The following is a 17,943-nucleotide window of genomic DNA, read 5'->3' as shown; positions in this document are numbered from 1 at the left end:
TTAACAACTCATATTTGTTTCAACAATCCATTATCTTTCAACTAAATATTTGGATTCAACTTAACCCAATGCTTGATTAGTATTATTCCTTAGCAAATTTCTCATGGCTTTTAAGTTGTGTTGTATATTGTTTGTAACTAATTTTTTTGAGTGTCAACAAATACTTGCTTATTTTTTAGTTACCATGATTATATTTAAATTTAAATTTATAAGACGTACAATTTATATAGTGCTTAGATGTTAATGAATAATTCTATCCGGAGATGTTTATGTTATGTACAAAATAAATATTATATAAATACAAAATACATAAGTTATAGATGAAAATGGTAATTCTAAATCTTGAAAAAAAATATTATTTTTACTTAAAATAATTATTAAAAATAATTACTTTATATTAAAAAAAATAAATCAAAATATTTTGTAGAAATCAAAATAAAATTATTCTTATCTTACAGTTTTCTGTTAAAAAATAAAAAATATTATGACAAATTAAATTATTAGTTATATTTAAATTTTAATTATACATATATACTATAATTTTAACGCACAAATTAAACATTTATTATATTTAACTATTTTTTTTAAAAAATATATTATATTTAATTATAAATTATATTTAAAATCTAAATGAATAATTATTTTAAATATATAAATTATATTTAAAATTTATGATAAATAATTTATATTATAATATAATATTATTTTGTATTATAATAATTTATTTTAAATATATTAAAATTTTAATTTACAAATAATTATAATAAATAAAAATAAAATTATATAAAAAAATCGATTTTTTTTCAACGTATTTTATATATAAGTGTTAATATTAACTTTTTATTCATTGAAATTAATATAAAAATTTAGTTTTATTTTTATTTATCTAAATAATAGGAGATATATTTTCACATCTTATTTTCTTCTTCGGCATGTAACTGTGTGCCGCCATCCCAACCTCGACGACGAACCTTAGCGCCGCTCTCAGTCTTTCACGCGCCGCTTCTCTCTCAGGCCTGTAGGTACTCTTCCCTCTGCTCTCAGTCTCTCACGCGCCGCTTTAGCTTCAGCATTCTTAAATTATTTATTTATTTTCTCACCGATTGGATGCCCTACCCATGACCAGTTTCAACTCATAATATGAGTTGATTCGATTATCCATAAGCACCAAAAGTATCACCTTCTTAAAAACCTTCGAACTACATTCGTACTTCCATTTGGTTTCATTACATTTCAATACTGCATGTGAATTTGTCGAAAATCCTTATGAATACTGTTTCCCGAAGTGGATTCATTCATTTTCGTTGCAATTCTTGGGATGTGGAAACTGACTCTGGGTATATCGTGCTCTCTGGATTTACGCGAGACCCGATTGCAATATTTGAATTCAATTTTTATACAATTTATTGGAATGAGATAATTTAGGCCAGGGTTATTCATTTCTGGTTCTGGCCAGGGTTTTGCATAATCTATACTAGCTCTTTTTCTCCGCTCATAATGGGTAAAGCTAAAAAGGGACCAAAGTTTGCTGTAATGAAGAAGGTTGTCACCTCCAAAGCAATCAAAAGGTGAGATGTTTTTTTTTTTTTTCTTTCTTAAATGGTGGTTCCTTCATTATGCATAGTTTTGCTCTATTTTCATTGCTTGCATTCCTGTCTAATTCAGCTATAAAGAAGAGGTTTTGAACCCAGAAAAGAAGAATCTCACGAAGGAAAAGTTACCCAGAAATGTGTAAGTTTCTGTTCTCATTCTTTTTCTCTCTTCTAATTAATTTTGAGTTTATTGCTTTCTCCCCTTGCTGTTTTTGTTTTAATCTGTGGTTTCAATTTGCATTATTTAGTCCAAGTCATTCTTCGGCACTTTTCTTTCAATACAACACTGCACTGGGACCCCCTTATCGTGTTTTGGTGGATACCAACTTCATCAATTTCTCAATCCAGAACAAAGTGAGTGTGCTTCGTTTTGATTTAATTGTTTTTAGCTTTTTGTTTGGAAATGCTTATTGTGGTATATTTGTTTCCCTCTTTTAAATAAACAAATGATAGTTCTGGTTCTATTTCTACACAACTTTCCATGGAATGCTTGGTTCAAAGTTGTAGTATACATGTTGCTGATAATGATTGTGGCTGTATGTAAATGGCGTGCATTTGATGCACATGATCTAACATTACCTCTATAACAGAATAAAGATACTAAAATATTTTAGTGTATGATAGATTCTTTAAGTTTCTTTGTTTAGGCTCACACAATATTTTGGCTTTGTTGATGTAGTTGGATCTGGAGAAAGGGATGATGGACTGCTTATATGCAAAATGTGAGTTTGAAGTAGATGATTACTTATCTTAATTTATGTATTTCATGTTTTAGTTTAGCTGAATGCTAAGGTTCCTATTAAATTTACTTGTGTGGCATTCTATATTTGAATCAAACATCTCATATTCTACTATTACCTTTGTTCTGTTGATACTGTGGATTTCTACTAGGCACCCCTTGTATCACGGACTGTGTGATGGCAGAGCTTGAGAAGTTAGGCCAAAAATATCGTGTAGCACTAAGGTAGAAGTAATCTCTTGTGCCTTGTTTATTATTGGTTTATATTCTTATGCATTTAGGATGTACATATAACAAGGATGACCCACTGCTTGAGGTGGCTCCTTCTGAGTGAGGCATGGGGAGGGTAGTTGTTCCTTATAAAATTGAAATTATGTTTGCTTGCTGGGCTTGTCCATGCTTCCTGAGAGTTTTCTTCTTCACAATGTGCTTTATTAGTGGGAATTTTAGGTTGCATACAAAACAAATGATTTGTGTGTCTCACAACTAAAGCCTCTCATTTTTCAAATTATAAGAAGATTTAAATAATCCACATATAATTTCATCCATCATCACATTCTGTCAAAAGATAGACCCGTGGGGGCTCTAGTACAAATGGATTAAGTGCATGTATGGTTTATCGTTGAAAATCTACAAAATCACATTGAGCGGAAAAGACAAAATTTGTTGCTTCTTAGTTTAGTGCATTGGAATGTGTGATTCAATGCAAATGGGTTCCCAAACATACCCTAAGTCACAAAGGGCAAAACAAATATCATGGGACTCCTTGACTTTATTTTCCTTTGAAATATCATGGTTTTCTTTTGCCCCATGCAATGGTCATATTTCTCATATAAGCTATCTCTCAATCTATTAGAGAAAATGAATTATGTTATTCTTGTTTCAACTTCTGGGTATATTACCTAACAGGATTGCCAAGGATCCTCGATTTGAGAGAATACTATGTACTCATAAAGGGACTTATGCTGACGACTGCCTTGTTGAGAGAGTTACTCAGGTGCGATATATTTTAATTAGCTAAATGCACAGAAGCATCTGGGAGCAATTTGATTATAAGATTAATTTATGATTTTTCAGGCTGGATGAGAAATAGTGTTTTTACTTTTCTTTTTACCTGTATTATGATCCTGGGAAATGGGAAAACAGATTTACATTTTTTTTGTTTAATATGGAAACCAGAGCCACAAAAGATGATGGTAAATTTTGTTGGTTTCGTAATCCTTGTAAATTGGTTGCAACTTATTTCCTATTATATGGGACTGTGATATTTTATATCTCTTAGAGCAGTATATGGTTATCATGATCCGTAAACAAATTTAGACTGCTACTTTTGAAACATAAATTGAATAGGATATTGGGACTTCTGATACAATGAAATATCTCCCCTCCTTAATTTGGAATTATGAAAAAAGTGTAGCAATTATGTTTCTCAATTTTGAATTTGTTACTAAGAAATGGATATGACTGAATATTACTCGCTTATTCTTGGTGTTAATGGATCTCATTCCCTAATTCTTTGCCTTTGTAAATTGTAAAGTATATTCAATATTCAATATTCATTTAAGTGAACAATATCATTAGAAATGATTTTAAATAAATACTTAAATTTGCTGCTTATTTCTTTGTGTTTTCCCCATTTATTTACACAAACCATTTTCTTGGAAGCAGCATAAGTGCTACATCGTTGCAACATGTGATCGGGACTTGAAGAGGAGAATTCGGAAGGTAAAGTCATTATTCACTTCTCCATACCTTTGGTTGTTTTGATATTGGATCGTGATGCATGAATCATGCATGAACTGAGTTTCTGTATTACAGATTCCTGGTGTTCCAATAATGTACATCACCAAACACAAGTACTCGATTGAGCGGTTGCCTGAAGCAACAATGGGTGGAGGTAGATACTTTTTAGTGAAATTTATAGCCAAAAACCATGAATTTGAGCTTGTTAGTTTATTGGACAACCCAACCTTTATTAACTCTTTTGATAAACTGGATATATTAAACATCATTAACTTTGGTTCATAAACTCCAAAGCTGTTCTCTGTGTGTATATATATATATATATATGGTCTATTTAGATAAATTTTTCCAAAAGTATTTATAGGAGAAGAAAATAGAAAGGAAAAATGAAAATAAATTTTTCATAAATTAAAATTAACTTGTGCATAAGTATATGGAGAAACTTAGTTCTTTTTTCTTTCTTATTTTATTCTTTTATAAGTATTTTTAGAGAAGTTTATTTAAACAATCCATAATATATTACACACGAGCATGACCTGCAAAGATATATATAACTTGAATTTATGTGCAAATTGCTAATGGATAATATCAGTGGATTTTTGGTGTATCTTGTCAATAATCTTGGTCTGTGTGATCCTCTATAATCCTAGAAGAAATTTGCAATCCTAAGTTGTCTCATCGCATTTGTAACAAAGCTAAGTTTGAAGTCAATTTTGCAGAAAAGTCTAACAAAGTTTTGCTTTTTGCACCTTAATTTCATTTCATTGACCCTCCCAAAAAATATAATTTTTGTTGTTGTTAATAATGAAGTATGTAGTTGTGAATGGAAATGAATTATTAATTCTATTAGCAAGTAGCAGTGCCAATACTGTACTTTAATATTCTTGCTCTTTCTTTTGTTGAGTTTTTTTTTTTACTATGTTTAACTGACACTCAAACTGACGCACTCGTGATTCTCAATGCAGCACCAAGAATTTGATGCTGTAAAGCTAAAACTGGTAAAGCTGGCTATAGCAAGAATGTGGACACTAATTTCTTGGTTGAGAAGGATGAAATCCTGCTACAGTACCATGCCATGCATTTTTGGTCCTTATGCTGGCTGGATTAAATTTTAACGGAAGCTTGAAACCGAACAAAAGCAACACTTCAATGGTTGATGCCTGAAATTTTCTTGGTGTATATGTTCTGTTAAATTTGTTTTACTCATATTGCCTACCTAATGTATCATGGTGAGCCTTGTAATGTGTCTAAACTATGATGACATTTTCATAGTTCTAGTCTATTGAAGCGATACATTTTTTGGTTACAAGAGAAACCTTATTTTCCTTGAATCTAAATTGTAGAAATCATCCTTCGCATGTCCGAACTCAGAAGAATTGAAATTGGAAAATTCAAAATCACCCTTTTTCCTTTAAAGGTCAGTACTTGTACCAAAAAAAAAAATTGCGTTTCAAAATCAAAATCGTGTCGTGCATTTGATGTGTCAAAATTACTTGTATTTTCAAAATGAAAGTTATTAAATCATTTTTTAAAATGAGAAAAAAGTCATGTACTCGCAATATTAGTGATTACAAATCATTATTATAATAATTTTGTTACTTTACAGTAATTACTTTTAAAATGATATTAATAATGATTTATAATCATAAAGTTTGTTACTTCACAGTAATTACTTTTAAAAATGATATTAATAATAATTTTTAATTGATTGGTCATATAAAAACTTCTAAGCAGACCATTAGTCTTGTGTTTCAAATTTTGAAGTTTCAATTCAACTTTAACAATCATAGTTTTCGTGGAAAATAAATAAAAAATTATTGATTCAATTGGTGTATATCTGATTTTTTTTAATATTTTAAATTTAAACCTCGCATATGCAATAAGCTCTTAGGGTTTGGGAAGACTGATTATTCCTATCCATAAAGTAATGTATGTATTAAGAATATAGCGCTTAAATGTAATTTTTTTTAATGAACTATAGTGTCATTTTAATTTTTAAAATTTTAGTTAAATAATTTTAATCTTTTAAGTATTATAATAGTATGATTTGGATCATTTAATTTTTAATTGAATAATTTTATTCATTCAAATATTATAATTATGTGATCTTAATTTTTTTTTAAAAATTATAATTATATATATATATTTTTAATTTATTTATGTTATATATATTAGTAATAATAGATATATATCATTTAATACATAAATAAAAATTATAATATATATATAACTTAAATAAGTTAAAATTGATAAATTAAAATTATTTAATTAAAAGTTAGAATATTAAAATCGTATAATTATGATATATAAAAGATTAAAATTTTTCAATTAACATCTTAAAAATTAAAATATCATAATATTTGAGAAATAAAAATGCAATTAAACTTAATATACAAAATTTATACTTTCTTATACAATAGAAATTGTTATATGGAGGATGTTTATTATTTTTTTGATAACTATTTTAAAAATATTGATCATAATTTTTTAATTAATTCATAATGTTAACTTAAAAAAAAAAGTGATCACAACATAATTTTATATTTTAAATATAAAAAAATTAAACTTTATTATAATGACATAAAAATTAAACCTAACGTTCTCGTTTTCTCATTTCATATTCTTTTACGGGAACAGGGATAGATACAATTAGTAATTCTATCATTTGATTTTTAAAAGTTAGTAAGACCCTAAGATTTTGTTCTTATCTTAATCTAAAGTTTTATTAAAAAGAAAATAAAATGGCACAAGAAATGAAAGATGACATAACATTAAAATATAGAAGCAGAATTGTAGGTTAATTTTTTTGAATGCAATAGTAATGAATTGCATAATATTAAATGGGGGTGTCTGTGCAGAGTGAGGCATCAGAAGAGAAGCGAGGAGGAGGTGGAGTGCGGGTGAGTGCAAGGCAAGGCAAGGCAAGGCAACGGAACGTTTCGAGTTTGGCACATGGACGAAGTGATGACCATGGCGGACGTGACGGCGAGCACGCATTCAGCTTCCACCCCTTCCTCCCTCCCTTCCAATCTCCCTCTCTTCTCCGCCTTCCTCTCCTTCGCTCTCGCCCAGTTCCTCAAGATCTTCACCACCTGGTGCGTCACCATCCCTTTCTCCCTCTCTCTCTACATACATATTCACGCCGTCAATTCCAACTCTATAATCTCCCCTTCCTTCCTCTTCGCTTAGATCAGACCAACGTCACAACGACCGCCTTCTTCTTTATGCAAGGATCCCGCCTCTTGCTTCCTCCTTTTGCTTATATTTCTCTTTTCCTTCACATTTCACGTTCCCTGCTCTCTATTTCCTTATCAATTTATTTAGATTTGGGTTTTAGGGTTTCAAATTCAAGTACGGCTCCCGTCTTTTCTTTTCTGCTCTCGAAACCACTGAATTCGAAATGAATCTATAGGAATCGAATATTCTAGGGATTGAACTTTTAGTGGAAAGCTAGTGTTTGGAGCACGGGTAATGGAATTAGAATCGTGTTTAGTTCAACTTGTGTGCACGTTTCACGAGTGTCAGCAAATTTTTGGAGGCTTCAGGCTTGGTTGCATGATATTGCGTTTTTTGTTGTTTAAGAGTTTGGAAATATGAGATTAATTTTTTTCAAAACTTTTCTCCTAGATATTCAGGTATAAGGAAAAGAGATGGGATTCTAAAAGGTTGCTTGATTCGGGTGGAATGCCTTCTTCACATTCTGCAACGGTGTCCGCTCTGGCTGTTGCTATTGGTCTCCAAGAAGGGGCAGGCTCACCTGCTTTTGCTGTTGCCGTCGTCTTGGCGTGTATTGTATGTATTTTACTTTCTTGTTTGTGTTTAAATATGGTGTTTTGTTCCCTGATGAGCCTTCACTTGTTTTCATGCCTTTTGTTTTTCAATTTTTCGTTTTGATATGCCCGGAAATATGTTCATATGGTACTTTGACTTCTTTTGTTAATTAACTATGATCTTATGTTTTAAGAAGCTATAATGTGTTTCAGTATTAGGATCAAGAATCAAGATTAACATTGCCCTACATAATTTCGGATTTAGTAGAGACAAAAATATGATTGCGCTTTGATCTCCTTTCAGCTTCATGTACAAGTTTTGTTTGGTGGGGATCTCTGATGCCCTGATTCCAAATTATTTTGTATCCTCTGAAAAACAACTCCACCAACAGGTTTCAGGTTTCCATTATGATTTTCATGATGCTTCCGTTGATGGAGTATTAAAGAAAACATTGTATGTGTGAAGTTTACTATTTCTTTTCTTTATGTTGCTTTTAGTCACAGAATGTTTTTAGTTCTTATGTTAGTAACATCTTTTTATTTTATTTTATTTTTATCATGTAAACTATGTCTACATTGGAAGATTCTATAATATGCTAATTGTTATTTTCTTCATAACTCTTCTTTTAGAAGAAATTGATAAGGAATCTTTTGATAAATGTATTGAGCTTCGTTATCTTTGGTATTATAATTTTTTTTTAAAATGATATTTATTTGTAGTTTGAAAATGAAGTGTCTCCTGGTCTTAGTTTAGTCAAGTGAGATGATTATTTTTTGTATAAAATATGTAGGTTATGTACGATGCTTCGGGAGTTAGACTTCATGCCGGTCGGCAAGCAGAAGTAAGTATTTTTTCATGGTGGTAGTATTATTGTCCTGCTTTACATTTCGCTTTACTTTATATATATATACATATACACACATTTCATATGTTGCTTCTGTTACATACTGCAGTTGCTTAATCAAATTGTGTGCGAACTACCTCCAGAACATCCTTTGTCCAATGTCAGACCTCTGCGTGATTCACTTGGTCATACTCCGCTTCAGGTACGTTGTGCTTAAGGTTGCTCCAGTGCTTTCTTGTTCTCTTTGTTCACCAGCAATTTCCTTCAATATTCATTGACAAATGACAAGCAATATCTGTTTGAGTTTTTATATGTATGAGTACTTGAGTAGATATTATACTGAAGCTCTTGCTATATCATATTCCATGTGGTCGAACCCATAATAGCCGTCATTACCTTTCATAGTCCAATCGCCATCATATTTATGTTCAATAGTTGCTAAGCATTGTTGGTCCATTACTACCTTAATTTCTCACGTGTGATATAGTAGGACAGGGGAATTGTATTACGAGAACCATCACACGTGCGAAGCTTTTGTGGTCCTGTATTTTTTATTGTTGCATACATATTTTAATAATCAGTGACTACTGTTTTTTTTTACAGGTTGTTGCCGGTGGCATATTGGGGTGCATTATAGCACTTTTGATGAGAAAATCAAATTAAGTGCCATGTGATATGATGTGATTGATACTAATCCTCTACCTTGTCACAAATGTCGGTGCTTGACCAAATTGAGAGCATCATGAAAAGGGCATACAAGCCTGCAGTTGCAAATATGCAAGTGACTATGTGAGTAAAGTGCGTTCAGGGTTCACCTGGAGATCCTGCGTCCTGACTTTTGGACATTCAGACTTCTCTTGTACACATTAATTAATCTGTTGGTCAATTCTGTCTTAATTGATCGTAACACAATTTCAGATCATACTAGCTATTCTTTGACTTGTTAATTTCCACCTATTGTTGCAAGTCGAAACATGAAAGGCATTTGAAGTTGCATTTTATGTTTCATCCTTAAGTAGATTAAGCTTAATGTTTCTCCATGCATTTGACAGTTGTGACTTTCAAGATTTTATATATATACTTATTGTGAGTGATTTTTCATCTGTTGGCCGTGATTTATGGAGTAACATATTTTGTTAAAAATCAATTTGTCATTAATTGGTCACTTTTTAAAGTAATTTTTTAAAAAGAATAGATTTTAATAATTACAAATACATTAAAGAATGAATTGTATATATCGTCAACATTTATCTTTATCATTGTTTAAAAAAACATTTCTCTTTATTACTGGATTCCTTGTGAGGAGTTTGACAAAGAGAATTGTTATCATTATGTATTTTAATGTATTTGTTGTAACAAATTTTTGTTATCATTTGAAATTTACATGAAACTCATTTCCTTTTTTATCTTGGGACGGTGACCTGGCTAACATTTTCCTTTTGAAATAGGCAGCATGGTTGTTCCATTTAATTTTTCTATTTGATATAAGCTAGAAAATATAAATGGTCTACAATTATTTTATATAACTTCATAAACAATTGTAAAATAGTCCCCGTTAAGATTGCCGTCCCTGAATGATCTCCCTATGTCATGTTTTTTGTACAGAGGTTATGTTTGTTAGAGTGGAAGGAGTATTATGAATAATTGTAAAATTGTAAGTTATTGACTCGTATAATAGTTATCTTCAAAATTCTATGAATAATGATTTTTATTAATTGACAATATAAAACATATCACCGTTAATTTTTTTATTTATAAATTATGTTAGTTTACAAATAAACTAGTGAGACACATGGGATTGCACAAAATGAAATTGGGTTAAATGATTGTTAGTTAAAGTGGTTATGTTTAAATTTTTCAAGTAAAATTTTCATTTTGAGTATTATGAATGAAGAAAAGTGAAAGAAAAGAAAGCAAAGAAATAAAAATGAGATGATCCTTTTATGTTGTTTTGTAAAGAAAAAAATGGAAGAAAAGAAAGAAATTTTTTTCCCACTTGTCTGATTGTGTAAAAAGTGAAAACAAAAAAATTATGTATATAAAATAAAAATAATAAATAAATTAATGAATGATACAAATAAAGGTGATTTTTTCAATTTAATAAAAAATAAAGTTTGTTTATTTTATAAAGTTAAAAATAATAACTTTAAATTTAAAAATAAAAAATATTTTTTTAATAATCAAAATTGAAAGTGAATCATTATATACAAACTAAAACTTTAACATTCCATTTGATTGGAAGGAAAATAAGTGATAAATAAAAAGAAAAGAAATATGGAGGAGAGATATATGAAAAAAACATGTAAAAGAAAAGAAAATAAAATGAATAAAAAAAAGGAGCGAAATAATATTATAAAATTATTTTATTTAAATAAAAAAAAATAAACAAATTATATTATAACTTAATTGACTTATTTATCCTACTTAAACCAATATGAACGTATCATATATGGAAATATTGTTCAAGAAATATTTTAATCGATTAATATAATTCATAATCAATTAAATACAATGCTCAAAGATTTTAGAAAATGGTTCGTATTTAACAACTTTAATTGATTAAAAGTTATATATCATTTTAAGTATTGACTCGCACATCACAATTTTAATAGCTTATGATTCCTTTTATTCCATCATATAGAAAAATGCTTATGTATTTTTACAGTAAATAAAAGATAGTTGTTGATCATCTTTTTATTTCTTCTCACATTACTTACCTATTATCAAACACACAATTTCATTTCTCCTATTAGACTATTTCCTACCTAGTTGACAAATATTATAAAAAAAAATCATATTACCTTAATAAAATCCACACACATGTACATGAACTAGAACTATTACTAATAAACTTTTAAACATAGATGGTTAACTTGCTTAGCAAATAGGCAAATAGTAACATTAACATGTCACGCTCGCAAATAGTAACCTCAAAACTCAAATACCCGTTTCCTTCATCGGCAAGTCACGTTGCTATCCCTCTCTCTCTCTCAAACGATTCAAATTAGAAATAATGGAGGGAAATTAAATTAGTTCATTTCTATTACTATACAATCGCATGAACCAGAGAAGAAGCACCTGAATCACACACAACCTCATCAATGGCCGAATTCTTAAGCCCTAATCCAACGACGGGCCAAAAAAAGAGGGTTCCCGTGTCCGCTCGTATCCAATCTCCCACCACCACTTTCTTCGTGGGCTCCAACGACGACCAGCTCGAACGGGCCCAAGCCCGCGCGGCCCGCGCCGCTGCCATCCGCCGCAAGGCCCTTGCCGCCAACTTCCACTCCCAACGCCCCGATTCTCATCCCTGTCTAAACAAACAACAGATTATCGCTTTGTTCCACAACTGCATTAAGCTTGCCTCCGAAAATGTAATCATGATCGTACTCTTCTTCCACTGTTATTGATTGCTTTGTTCTCAGGGCAAGTGTGTTTTGGTTTTCTTTGTGTGCAGAAAATTAATCAGAAAAACACATGGGAGTTGGATTTGATTGATCACCTCACTCATATTATTAGGGCCGACGAAGGGGATCACGTGGAGACTAATTTTCAAATAGTAAGTTCTGCTTGCTGCTTGATTCCTATGTACTTTGGTTTTAGGCTTTTCCTTCCAAACCTACATTGATTTTGAGAATGATAAGAAAATAATATCATCTTTCTGCGGGCACTGCCTGGTTTTATGGGTTCCGGTTTCATGAATTGTGCCTTTATTTGGGTACATTAATGTGATTATAATATGAATTGATGTTACCACCGAGCCTGAATCAACTAACACAGGAGTTTGAGTCGTAGGTATGCAACTGTGTTACATATTGGATGAGAAAGTTTTGCTGCTAATAGTAGTTTTACCCGACTCCAACGAGATTGTTTCTGGTAGAGGGTACCTGTGGTATAGACAAAATGAGGAATATGATATCTATACCAATATAAAATATGATAAAAAAAATTTCTTTAAATGCATTTTCTTGCAAAGATGCATCTACAATAATTCTAAAACTCGCTCTGGAAACCCATTTTTAAGTAGAAATAATCATTTTTCTTTAAGTTATGCCAAGAAGCTGTTAAAAATGTTATTATTTTTCTGTAATAAGCTAACATTTTGACTTATGTTGTTCTCTATATTTGAGCACATGCACATGGACTTGCAGTGTAAACATGCAATCAATGAGACATCCATGACAATAAAACCATATTTTTGTATATGTTATTGTTATATTCATTCTTTTTTTATTTGGGCAGGCAAGCTGTACACTTGAGGCTGGTGTCAAAATTTATTCCTTAAGGGTGGATTCGGTGCATTCCGAGGCGTATAAAGTCCTAGCTAGAATGAATAGAGCAGGCCAAGATACTGAAGGTTACAATAATTACCCTTTATCAACCTAGTGTTTCCTGAACTTCTTCTGTCCCTTTATAGCAATACGTGTTGTCCTATGGTGTGCAGATGGGGGCCGTGGGGATTGTTTTCTTCCTTAATTGTATAATAAGTTATCTAATTTTACTTAATGTTTGGTATCTTAAGACTGACTGAACTTCGAATGGCTACAGTGCAGTATGCACTCTGCACTGCAGTACATTGCTGTTGGTATTTTAACTTTCTATTCTTCAATAGTTTCTAATGCGGTGTCATAGTATTCAGACTCTACTCTAGGGAGTATTAATACTGAAGGTGGACAAAGAAGCAGCAGGAAGGAAATTGACAAAAAGGTTGATTCTCTGGATCTTTGGGTTTGAAAACTTGAAATCATTTCTTGCAATGTTTTAAGAGGTGTTTGTTCATGCAGTTGTCACCTTTGTCAACGTTGGAATCATCTTTTGAGGTTCTTAATGTAAAGAAGTTTGACGGTGATCTCAAATCTCTTTCTATATTTGTTACTTGTTTAGCATGAGGGATAGAGATTGTGCTGAGTGCTGACAATATAGATGTTTTTTCAGTTGCATTTGCCATTGATCCACTCTATCGCCAGACATCAGCACAATTTGATGAAGGTGGAGCTAAAGGCCTTTTGATGAATAATCTCGGTGTATATGGTAGATGTAGGGTACTCTTTGATTCACTAGAAGTTCCAGGGAAGTGCATAGCCAGTCAAAATGAACATGATATTTCAGATACAATTGATCTTTCTTTTGCCAGAGGTATATTTCTGGGTGGCAAACTTAGTTTCACATTATAAAAATAAACATTCAATATGGATCAGGGACTTAGTTTTCTTCACTCCTGTATAGATTGTGTTGAACAGATGCTATTGAACATGCATACGAAGGATGAAATATCTCCAACTCTCAGGTTGATAGTAAATCAATTTGAAGAAAATAATAGAAGGCCTTCTGATTTTCAATTTTCTGGCCAGAAATCAGCTGAAGAGTTTAATTCAGCTATTGATTGTGAACTTGCCACTGAAAAAGAAAAATATGAGAACTGCCCATCCCTTAGCGATGATCATGCTAGCCAAACATTTATTGCTGAATGTGGTTCTGATGATGCAGACCCAAGTTTTCATAGTTTCCATCAGGTTTTGTAATATTTCAGCAATATCAATACCTGTCTTGGAAGATATTTTAAAAAGTTTTCTTTTTTGTTATTATATTAAGTGTTTGATGGGCCTTATATCACATTGTAGGAAAAAGAACATTTTCATTCCCAAGACCCTGATACAGACGACGTTTTTGAAAATGTTGATGAGTATTTATTTTTTAGTCTGGGTTTTAGGTCAAAGAAAAATGCATGGGCAGGCCCTGATTATTGGAAGTATCGAAAAGCTGAAGGTGGGGTATAGGAGGCCAGTTTGAGGTTGTTATGGTTAGTTGTATTACTTGTTTATGTATTTGGGAGTTCACTCTGTTAATCAATTCTGAATCTGTTTCTAGGCTCAGAATCAGAGGTTCATCGTACTTCTGAGGATGGATTGATCCAGAAAACCATGCAACAAAGGACAAAGAGACATGCCGAAGTTGATTTAGATTTCACAAGTTTTGTTGAAAAAAAAATACCATACATCTTTTCTCCTCCCAGGAATCCCAAATCATTACAGCTCCCTGAAAATATACCACCTTGTGTTACAAAACTTCCAGAGGATTGCCACTATGAACCAGAGGAGCTGGTCAAGTTGTTTCTCTTGCCGTATGTAAAGGTATTTTATTAACGTATAGAAATTAGTTTCATATATCTCAATCCGTAGTAAAAATTAATTGTTTCTCTGATGCTTGATATTCTTTCTGCAGTGTATTAGGAGGTCGAGAAAGTTCTCAGGTAAGATGTGCTATTGTGATCCCAATAATTTTCTATATATCCTTTGATTCTTCGCCTGTGAATACAAAAGACATTTTTTAGAGTGTTTTCATTTATTAATTGTGTTTAATACTCAGGTGTATTTGCGGATGTATCAGGAGATCAATGCAATGACTATGAATCATTCCCTTCCTGGGATAATGGAAGTGTTTGTGATGGTGATGTTACTGATGAACATAGTGACGTGGATGATTCTAGTACATTAGTCTCTCAGCCTCGTCAGGTGGGTTTGATGTTTCTTTTGAATAATTTACAATATTGTATATGATTATTGTATGATTGTATCATAATTCATACAGGCAGATGAAAGGATATCTTTCACGGGTTCTTGTATTCCTCGAGTTTAATTTCAACATAATTTTGCGTAAGTTATTGCAGTTAGACCATAAGTATGATTATTTCCAAAATAACGCAGATCAATAAAATTGAAGTCCAGTATGACAAAACATCCAAACAAGTCAATGTTCAGGCTTTGAAAATAACACTTTGGGACCATATTCAAGAATCTACACAACTTCCTTTTCAGGTATGCTAAGGTTCATCATTTCTTAAAAGGGTCTGCCACTCTGCCTGGTACTGTCTTGTCTAGTTATAAATTATCAAGTATCATTTCCTTTCGAATCTTACCTCACAAAAATAAAATGCTTTCTGCAGTATGTTTCTTTCATAGTGTTATATCAACTTTTTCCTCCATTATTCTAACATTGTTAATGCTGAACGGTTTTTCCTTAATGTTTTCTATGTGCATAGATGATCATTTTTCTTTCTTTCTTTTTTTGTTCTTTGAAGTTGAGTGGTAAGTTCTAATTCTTTCATTGGTTGCTTAAAGGGACAAAAAGAAATGGTATCTTTCAGGCATATATTGGCCAACTTTCCAAGTAAGTTCAATGCTGCTGCAACTATTAGTGACATATCTCCGCACCTGTGTTTCATATGCCTATTGCATTTGGCTAATGAGAGAGGGTTGAACATCCAAAGCTGCCCCAACTTGGATGATCTTGGCATATGCCTACCTGATGATGGTGCCACTAACACCGGAACAGTTTAGAGACTGCCTCACTCGATTAATCTTTACTTCAGGAAATAGGAAATATTTTGACAAGTCTTTATGTGCAGTTCTCTTGCTTGCTCTGATGGTTTTATTTGTTTGCAGAAAATACTGCATTTATTCTTTTTGGTTCATAGGCGAGACCTCGCTAGCGAACTTCTACCGGTGTGTTTGGAAAAAAACGTTGGGTTGTACATAACCCATGTTTTTTCCAATCCAGTGATATTATTACTTTCCATTCGAAGCATTGGAACATGCAGACAGAAGTTCGGGGTCTTGTAAAATGGAAATTAGACACACTACATTATTTTTAGGATATTAGATATTCAGAAAATTGTAAATAGCAGATTTTGGATGTGAAACGTTGATAAAATGAATGTGAATAAACTTCTAAAAAGTAATTATAAGATAAGAAAATAAAATGAATTCATAAAATAAAGTAAACGAGATGAAACTTAAGTTAAAATCAACTTTTAAGTTACTTAATTTATAGAAATCTTGAATTAGCAAATTTCTAAAAAATTAAGAAGTCTAATTTAATTTGAGACATTTAAATTTGCGAGGATTGAGATATGATAGTTTTGGCTAGCAGTGATTTTGCATGTGTAAATATACCTCCTAAGGAGAAATGAAAGTGTTAAAAATTTCTAATTGAGAGAGAAGATCAGAACTTCATATCTCAAGTTTGTAGAGGAGACTACTATTTAGATTGTAAATAAAGAAAAAAAAATATTAATGACAATTCATTTTAAAATTTTATTATTAAAATCTTTTGGGTTGTTTTGTTTCTAATAACAATTTTGGTTACAACCCTTTTATAATGTTTTTAAAATTATTTTAGTGTTAAAATTGATGTCTAATTTAGTGTAGTAGTTTTTCAAATAATAAGTTTGGCATTTTGATTTCAATGGAGTTAGATCTAACAAAAAGAAGTTGGTCCACCAAGTAAGAAACCCCGCATTCAAATATTTGTTAAGAGACACTTACATTTAGTGTCAATTATAAAAGATTAAGATTGACATAACAAAATTCTCACTAAAAAGATAAATTTTGCGTTTGTACATGCATGTCAAGTCCAGACAATAATTACTTCTTAGGATATGGACATGTGTAGGAGTAGGACTGTCGTAGCCTCGTAGGGCCTCAAAGGTGATAAGCAATAGATGTGGCCCAATGACTGAGCTTGCGAAACTCGTGTTCCAACCTTTTCCTTTCATATATGAGCTTTTGCTAGAATTATTTCCTTTTCTGATCACTTCAGATATTTTATGAACATTTTTTTTTATTACATGAAAATATTTCAGCTTAAATGGCATAGAAATATTATAGACTAACACCAATAAATGAAAATACACGGATTAAAATCTATCTCAAACAATGAAGTAGTAATGGACCACCTTGCTGCGTTTTAAGTTGATTATATTATGATATTTAATTTTATTAATTTTTTTTATCGTTATTACATAAGAGGTGAATTTAATTATATAATAGACTTATGAAAAGTTAATTTTAAAAAATTAGAAGCAAAAAAATCTTCTTATATATATATATATATATTGCATAACAATAACAAAATTAATATTAAACATTTTTTTTATAATTTCTAAATGCATCATAATGTCTTAATGATTTCATAATAACGTGAATATGTACTCATAATTTATATCCGTAAACTTGATTAACTAAACTTAGAAGAACAATTGAATATGCTTTTAGAGAAATTATATTGATGTAAAAAAGTTGGGTAAAAAATGAGAGAAATCAAAAGAAAAATAGAGAATGGGATTTTTTTTATTATTAATATGTTAAAAATAAATACACGATTAATGTTGTAAATATTATATAATATTAGGTTAAATTATTATATAAATTATGGATTATGTAAGAATTTTCAAAGAGACTCTTGAACTAATTTTC

At 31.1% G+C, this 17,943-nt stretch overlaps 3 protein-coding genes across 6 annotated transcripts; all 3 read left to right on the top strand.

Annotated features, from left to right (window-relative positions):
• Nucleotides 1–879: 879 nt before the first annotated feature.
• LOC109817536 (uncharacterized) lies at nt 880–5,405 on the top strand. Of its 2 annotated transcripts, none has more exons than XM_020382812.3 (10): nt 880–1,018; nt 1,457–1,568; nt 1,666–1,731; nt 1,841–1,946; nt 2,272–2,314; nt 2,484–2,556; nt 3,241–3,328; nt 4,000–4,056; nt 4,150–4,228; nt 5,040–5,405. In XM_020382812.3, the coding sequence occupies exons 2-10, from the start codon at nt 1,498–1,500 to the stop codon at nt 5,051–5,053; spliced, it is 597 nt and encodes a 198-aa protein (XP_020238401.1). In that variant the 5' UTR covers nt 880–1,018; nt 1,457–1,497; the 3' UTR covers nt 5,054–5,405. The 2 variants fall into 2 exon arrangements, with proteins under 2 accessions (XP_020238401.1, XP_020238400.1); XM_020382811.3 differs by having other exon boundaries at nt 900–1,022.
• A 1,479-nt stretch (nt 5,406–6,884) lies between these two features.
• Nucleotides 6,885–9,790, top strand: LOC109817551 (Acid phosphatase/vanadium-dependent haloperoxidase-related protein). Of its 2 annotated transcripts, none has more exons than XM_020382830.3 (5): nt 6,885–7,169; nt 7,702–7,866; nt 8,636–8,686; nt 8,799–8,891; nt 9,293–9,790. In XM_020382830.3, the coding sequence occupies exons 1-5, from the start codon at nt 6,915–6,917 to the stop codon at nt 9,350–9,352; spliced, it is 624 nt and encodes a 207-aa protein (XP_020238419.1). In that variant the 5' UTR covers nt 6,885–6,914; the 3' UTR covers nt 9,353–9,790. The 2 variants fall into 2 exon arrangements, with proteins under 2 accessions (XP_020238419.1, XP_020238420.1); XM_020382831.2 differs by having other exon boundaries at nt 6,908–7,169; nt 7,710–7,866.
• Nucleotides 9,791–11,583: 1,793 nt separating this feature from the next.
• Nucleotides 11,584–16,448, top strand: LOC109817544 (condensin complex subunit 2). 2 transcript variants are annotated; one of them, XM_020382823.3, is made up of 13 exons: nt 11,584–12,063; nt 12,147–12,248; nt 12,932–13,046; nt 13,329–13,396; nt 13,474–13,534; nt 13,625–13,825; nt 13,916–14,202; nt 14,311–14,455; nt 14,558–14,820; nt 14,912–14,939; nt 15,077–15,201; nt 15,394–15,504; nt 15,808–16,448. In XM_020382823.3, the coding sequence occupies exons 1-13, from the start codon at nt 11,791–11,793 to the stop codon at nt 16,024–16,026; spliced, it is 1,998 nt and encodes a 665-aa protein (XP_020238412.1). In that variant the 5' UTR covers nt 11,584–11,790; the 3' UTR covers nt 16,027–16,448. The 2 variants fall into 2 exon arrangements, with proteins under 2 accessions (XP_020238412.1, XP_020238411.1); XM_020382822.3 differs by having other exon boundaries at nt 11,586–12,063; nt 15,056–15,201; nt 15,808–16,447.
• The last annotated feature ends 1,495 nt before the right edge of the window (nt 16,449–17,943 follow it).

Source organism: Cajanus cajan, chromosome 10 (assembly GCF_000230855.2).
Source record: "Cajanus cajan strain Asha chromosome 10, NIPB_CcT2T_4, whole genome shotgun sequence".
Lineage (NCBI taxonomy): Eukaryota > Viridiplantae > Streptophyta > Magnoliopsida > Fabales > Fabaceae > Cajanus > Cajanus cajan.
Note: the sequence above shows the minus strand (reverse complement) of the source record. Positions and strands in the feature narration are given on the sequence as shown.

What these genes read in the sequence shown, in the direction of transcription:
- LOC109817536 (XM_020382812.3), top strand. Translation starts at nt 1,498, where the DNA reads ATGGGTAAAGCTAAAAAGGGACCAAAGTTTGCTGTAATGAAGAAGGTT. An exon ending in GAAAAGTTACCCAGAAATGT is followed by an intron (nt 1,732 to 1,840) that starts GTAAGTTTCTGT and finishes TGCATTATTTAG; the next exon opens with TCCAAGTCATTCTTCGGCAC. An exon ending in TTGTTGAGAGAGTTACTCAG is followed by an intron (nt 3,329 to 3,999) that starts GTGCGATATATT and finishes TCTTGGAAGCAG; the next exon opens with CATAAGTGCTACATCGTTGC.
- LOC109817551 (XM_020382830.3), top strand. Translation starts at nt 6,915, where the DNA reads ATGGGGGTGTCTGTGCAGAGTGAGGCATCAGAAGAGAAGCGAGGAGGA. An exon ending in CCGTCGTCTTGGCGTGTATT is followed by an intron (nt 7,867 to 8,635) that starts GTATGTATTTTA and finishes TAAAATATGTAG; the next exon opens with GTTATGTACGATGCTTCGGG. An exon ending in ATGCCGGTCGGCAAGCAGAA is followed by an intron (nt 8,687 to 8,798) that starts GTAAGTATTTTT and finishes TACATACTGCAG; the next exon opens with TTGCTTAATCAAATTGTGTG.
- LOC109817544 (XM_020382822.3), top strand. Translation starts at nt 11,791, where the DNA reads ATGGCCGAATTCTTAAGCCCTAATCCAACGACGGGCCAAAAAAAGAGG. An exon ending in TGATCTTTCTTTTGCCAGAG is followed by an intron (nt 13,826 to 13,915) that starts GTATATTTCTGG and finishes ACTCCTGTATAG; the next exon opens with ATTGTGTTGAACAGATGCTA. An exon ending in GAAGTATCGAAAAGCTGAAG is followed by an intron (nt 14,456 to 14,557) that starts GTGGGGTATAGG and finishes ATCTGTTTCTAG; the next exon opens with GCTCAGAATCAGAGGTTCAT.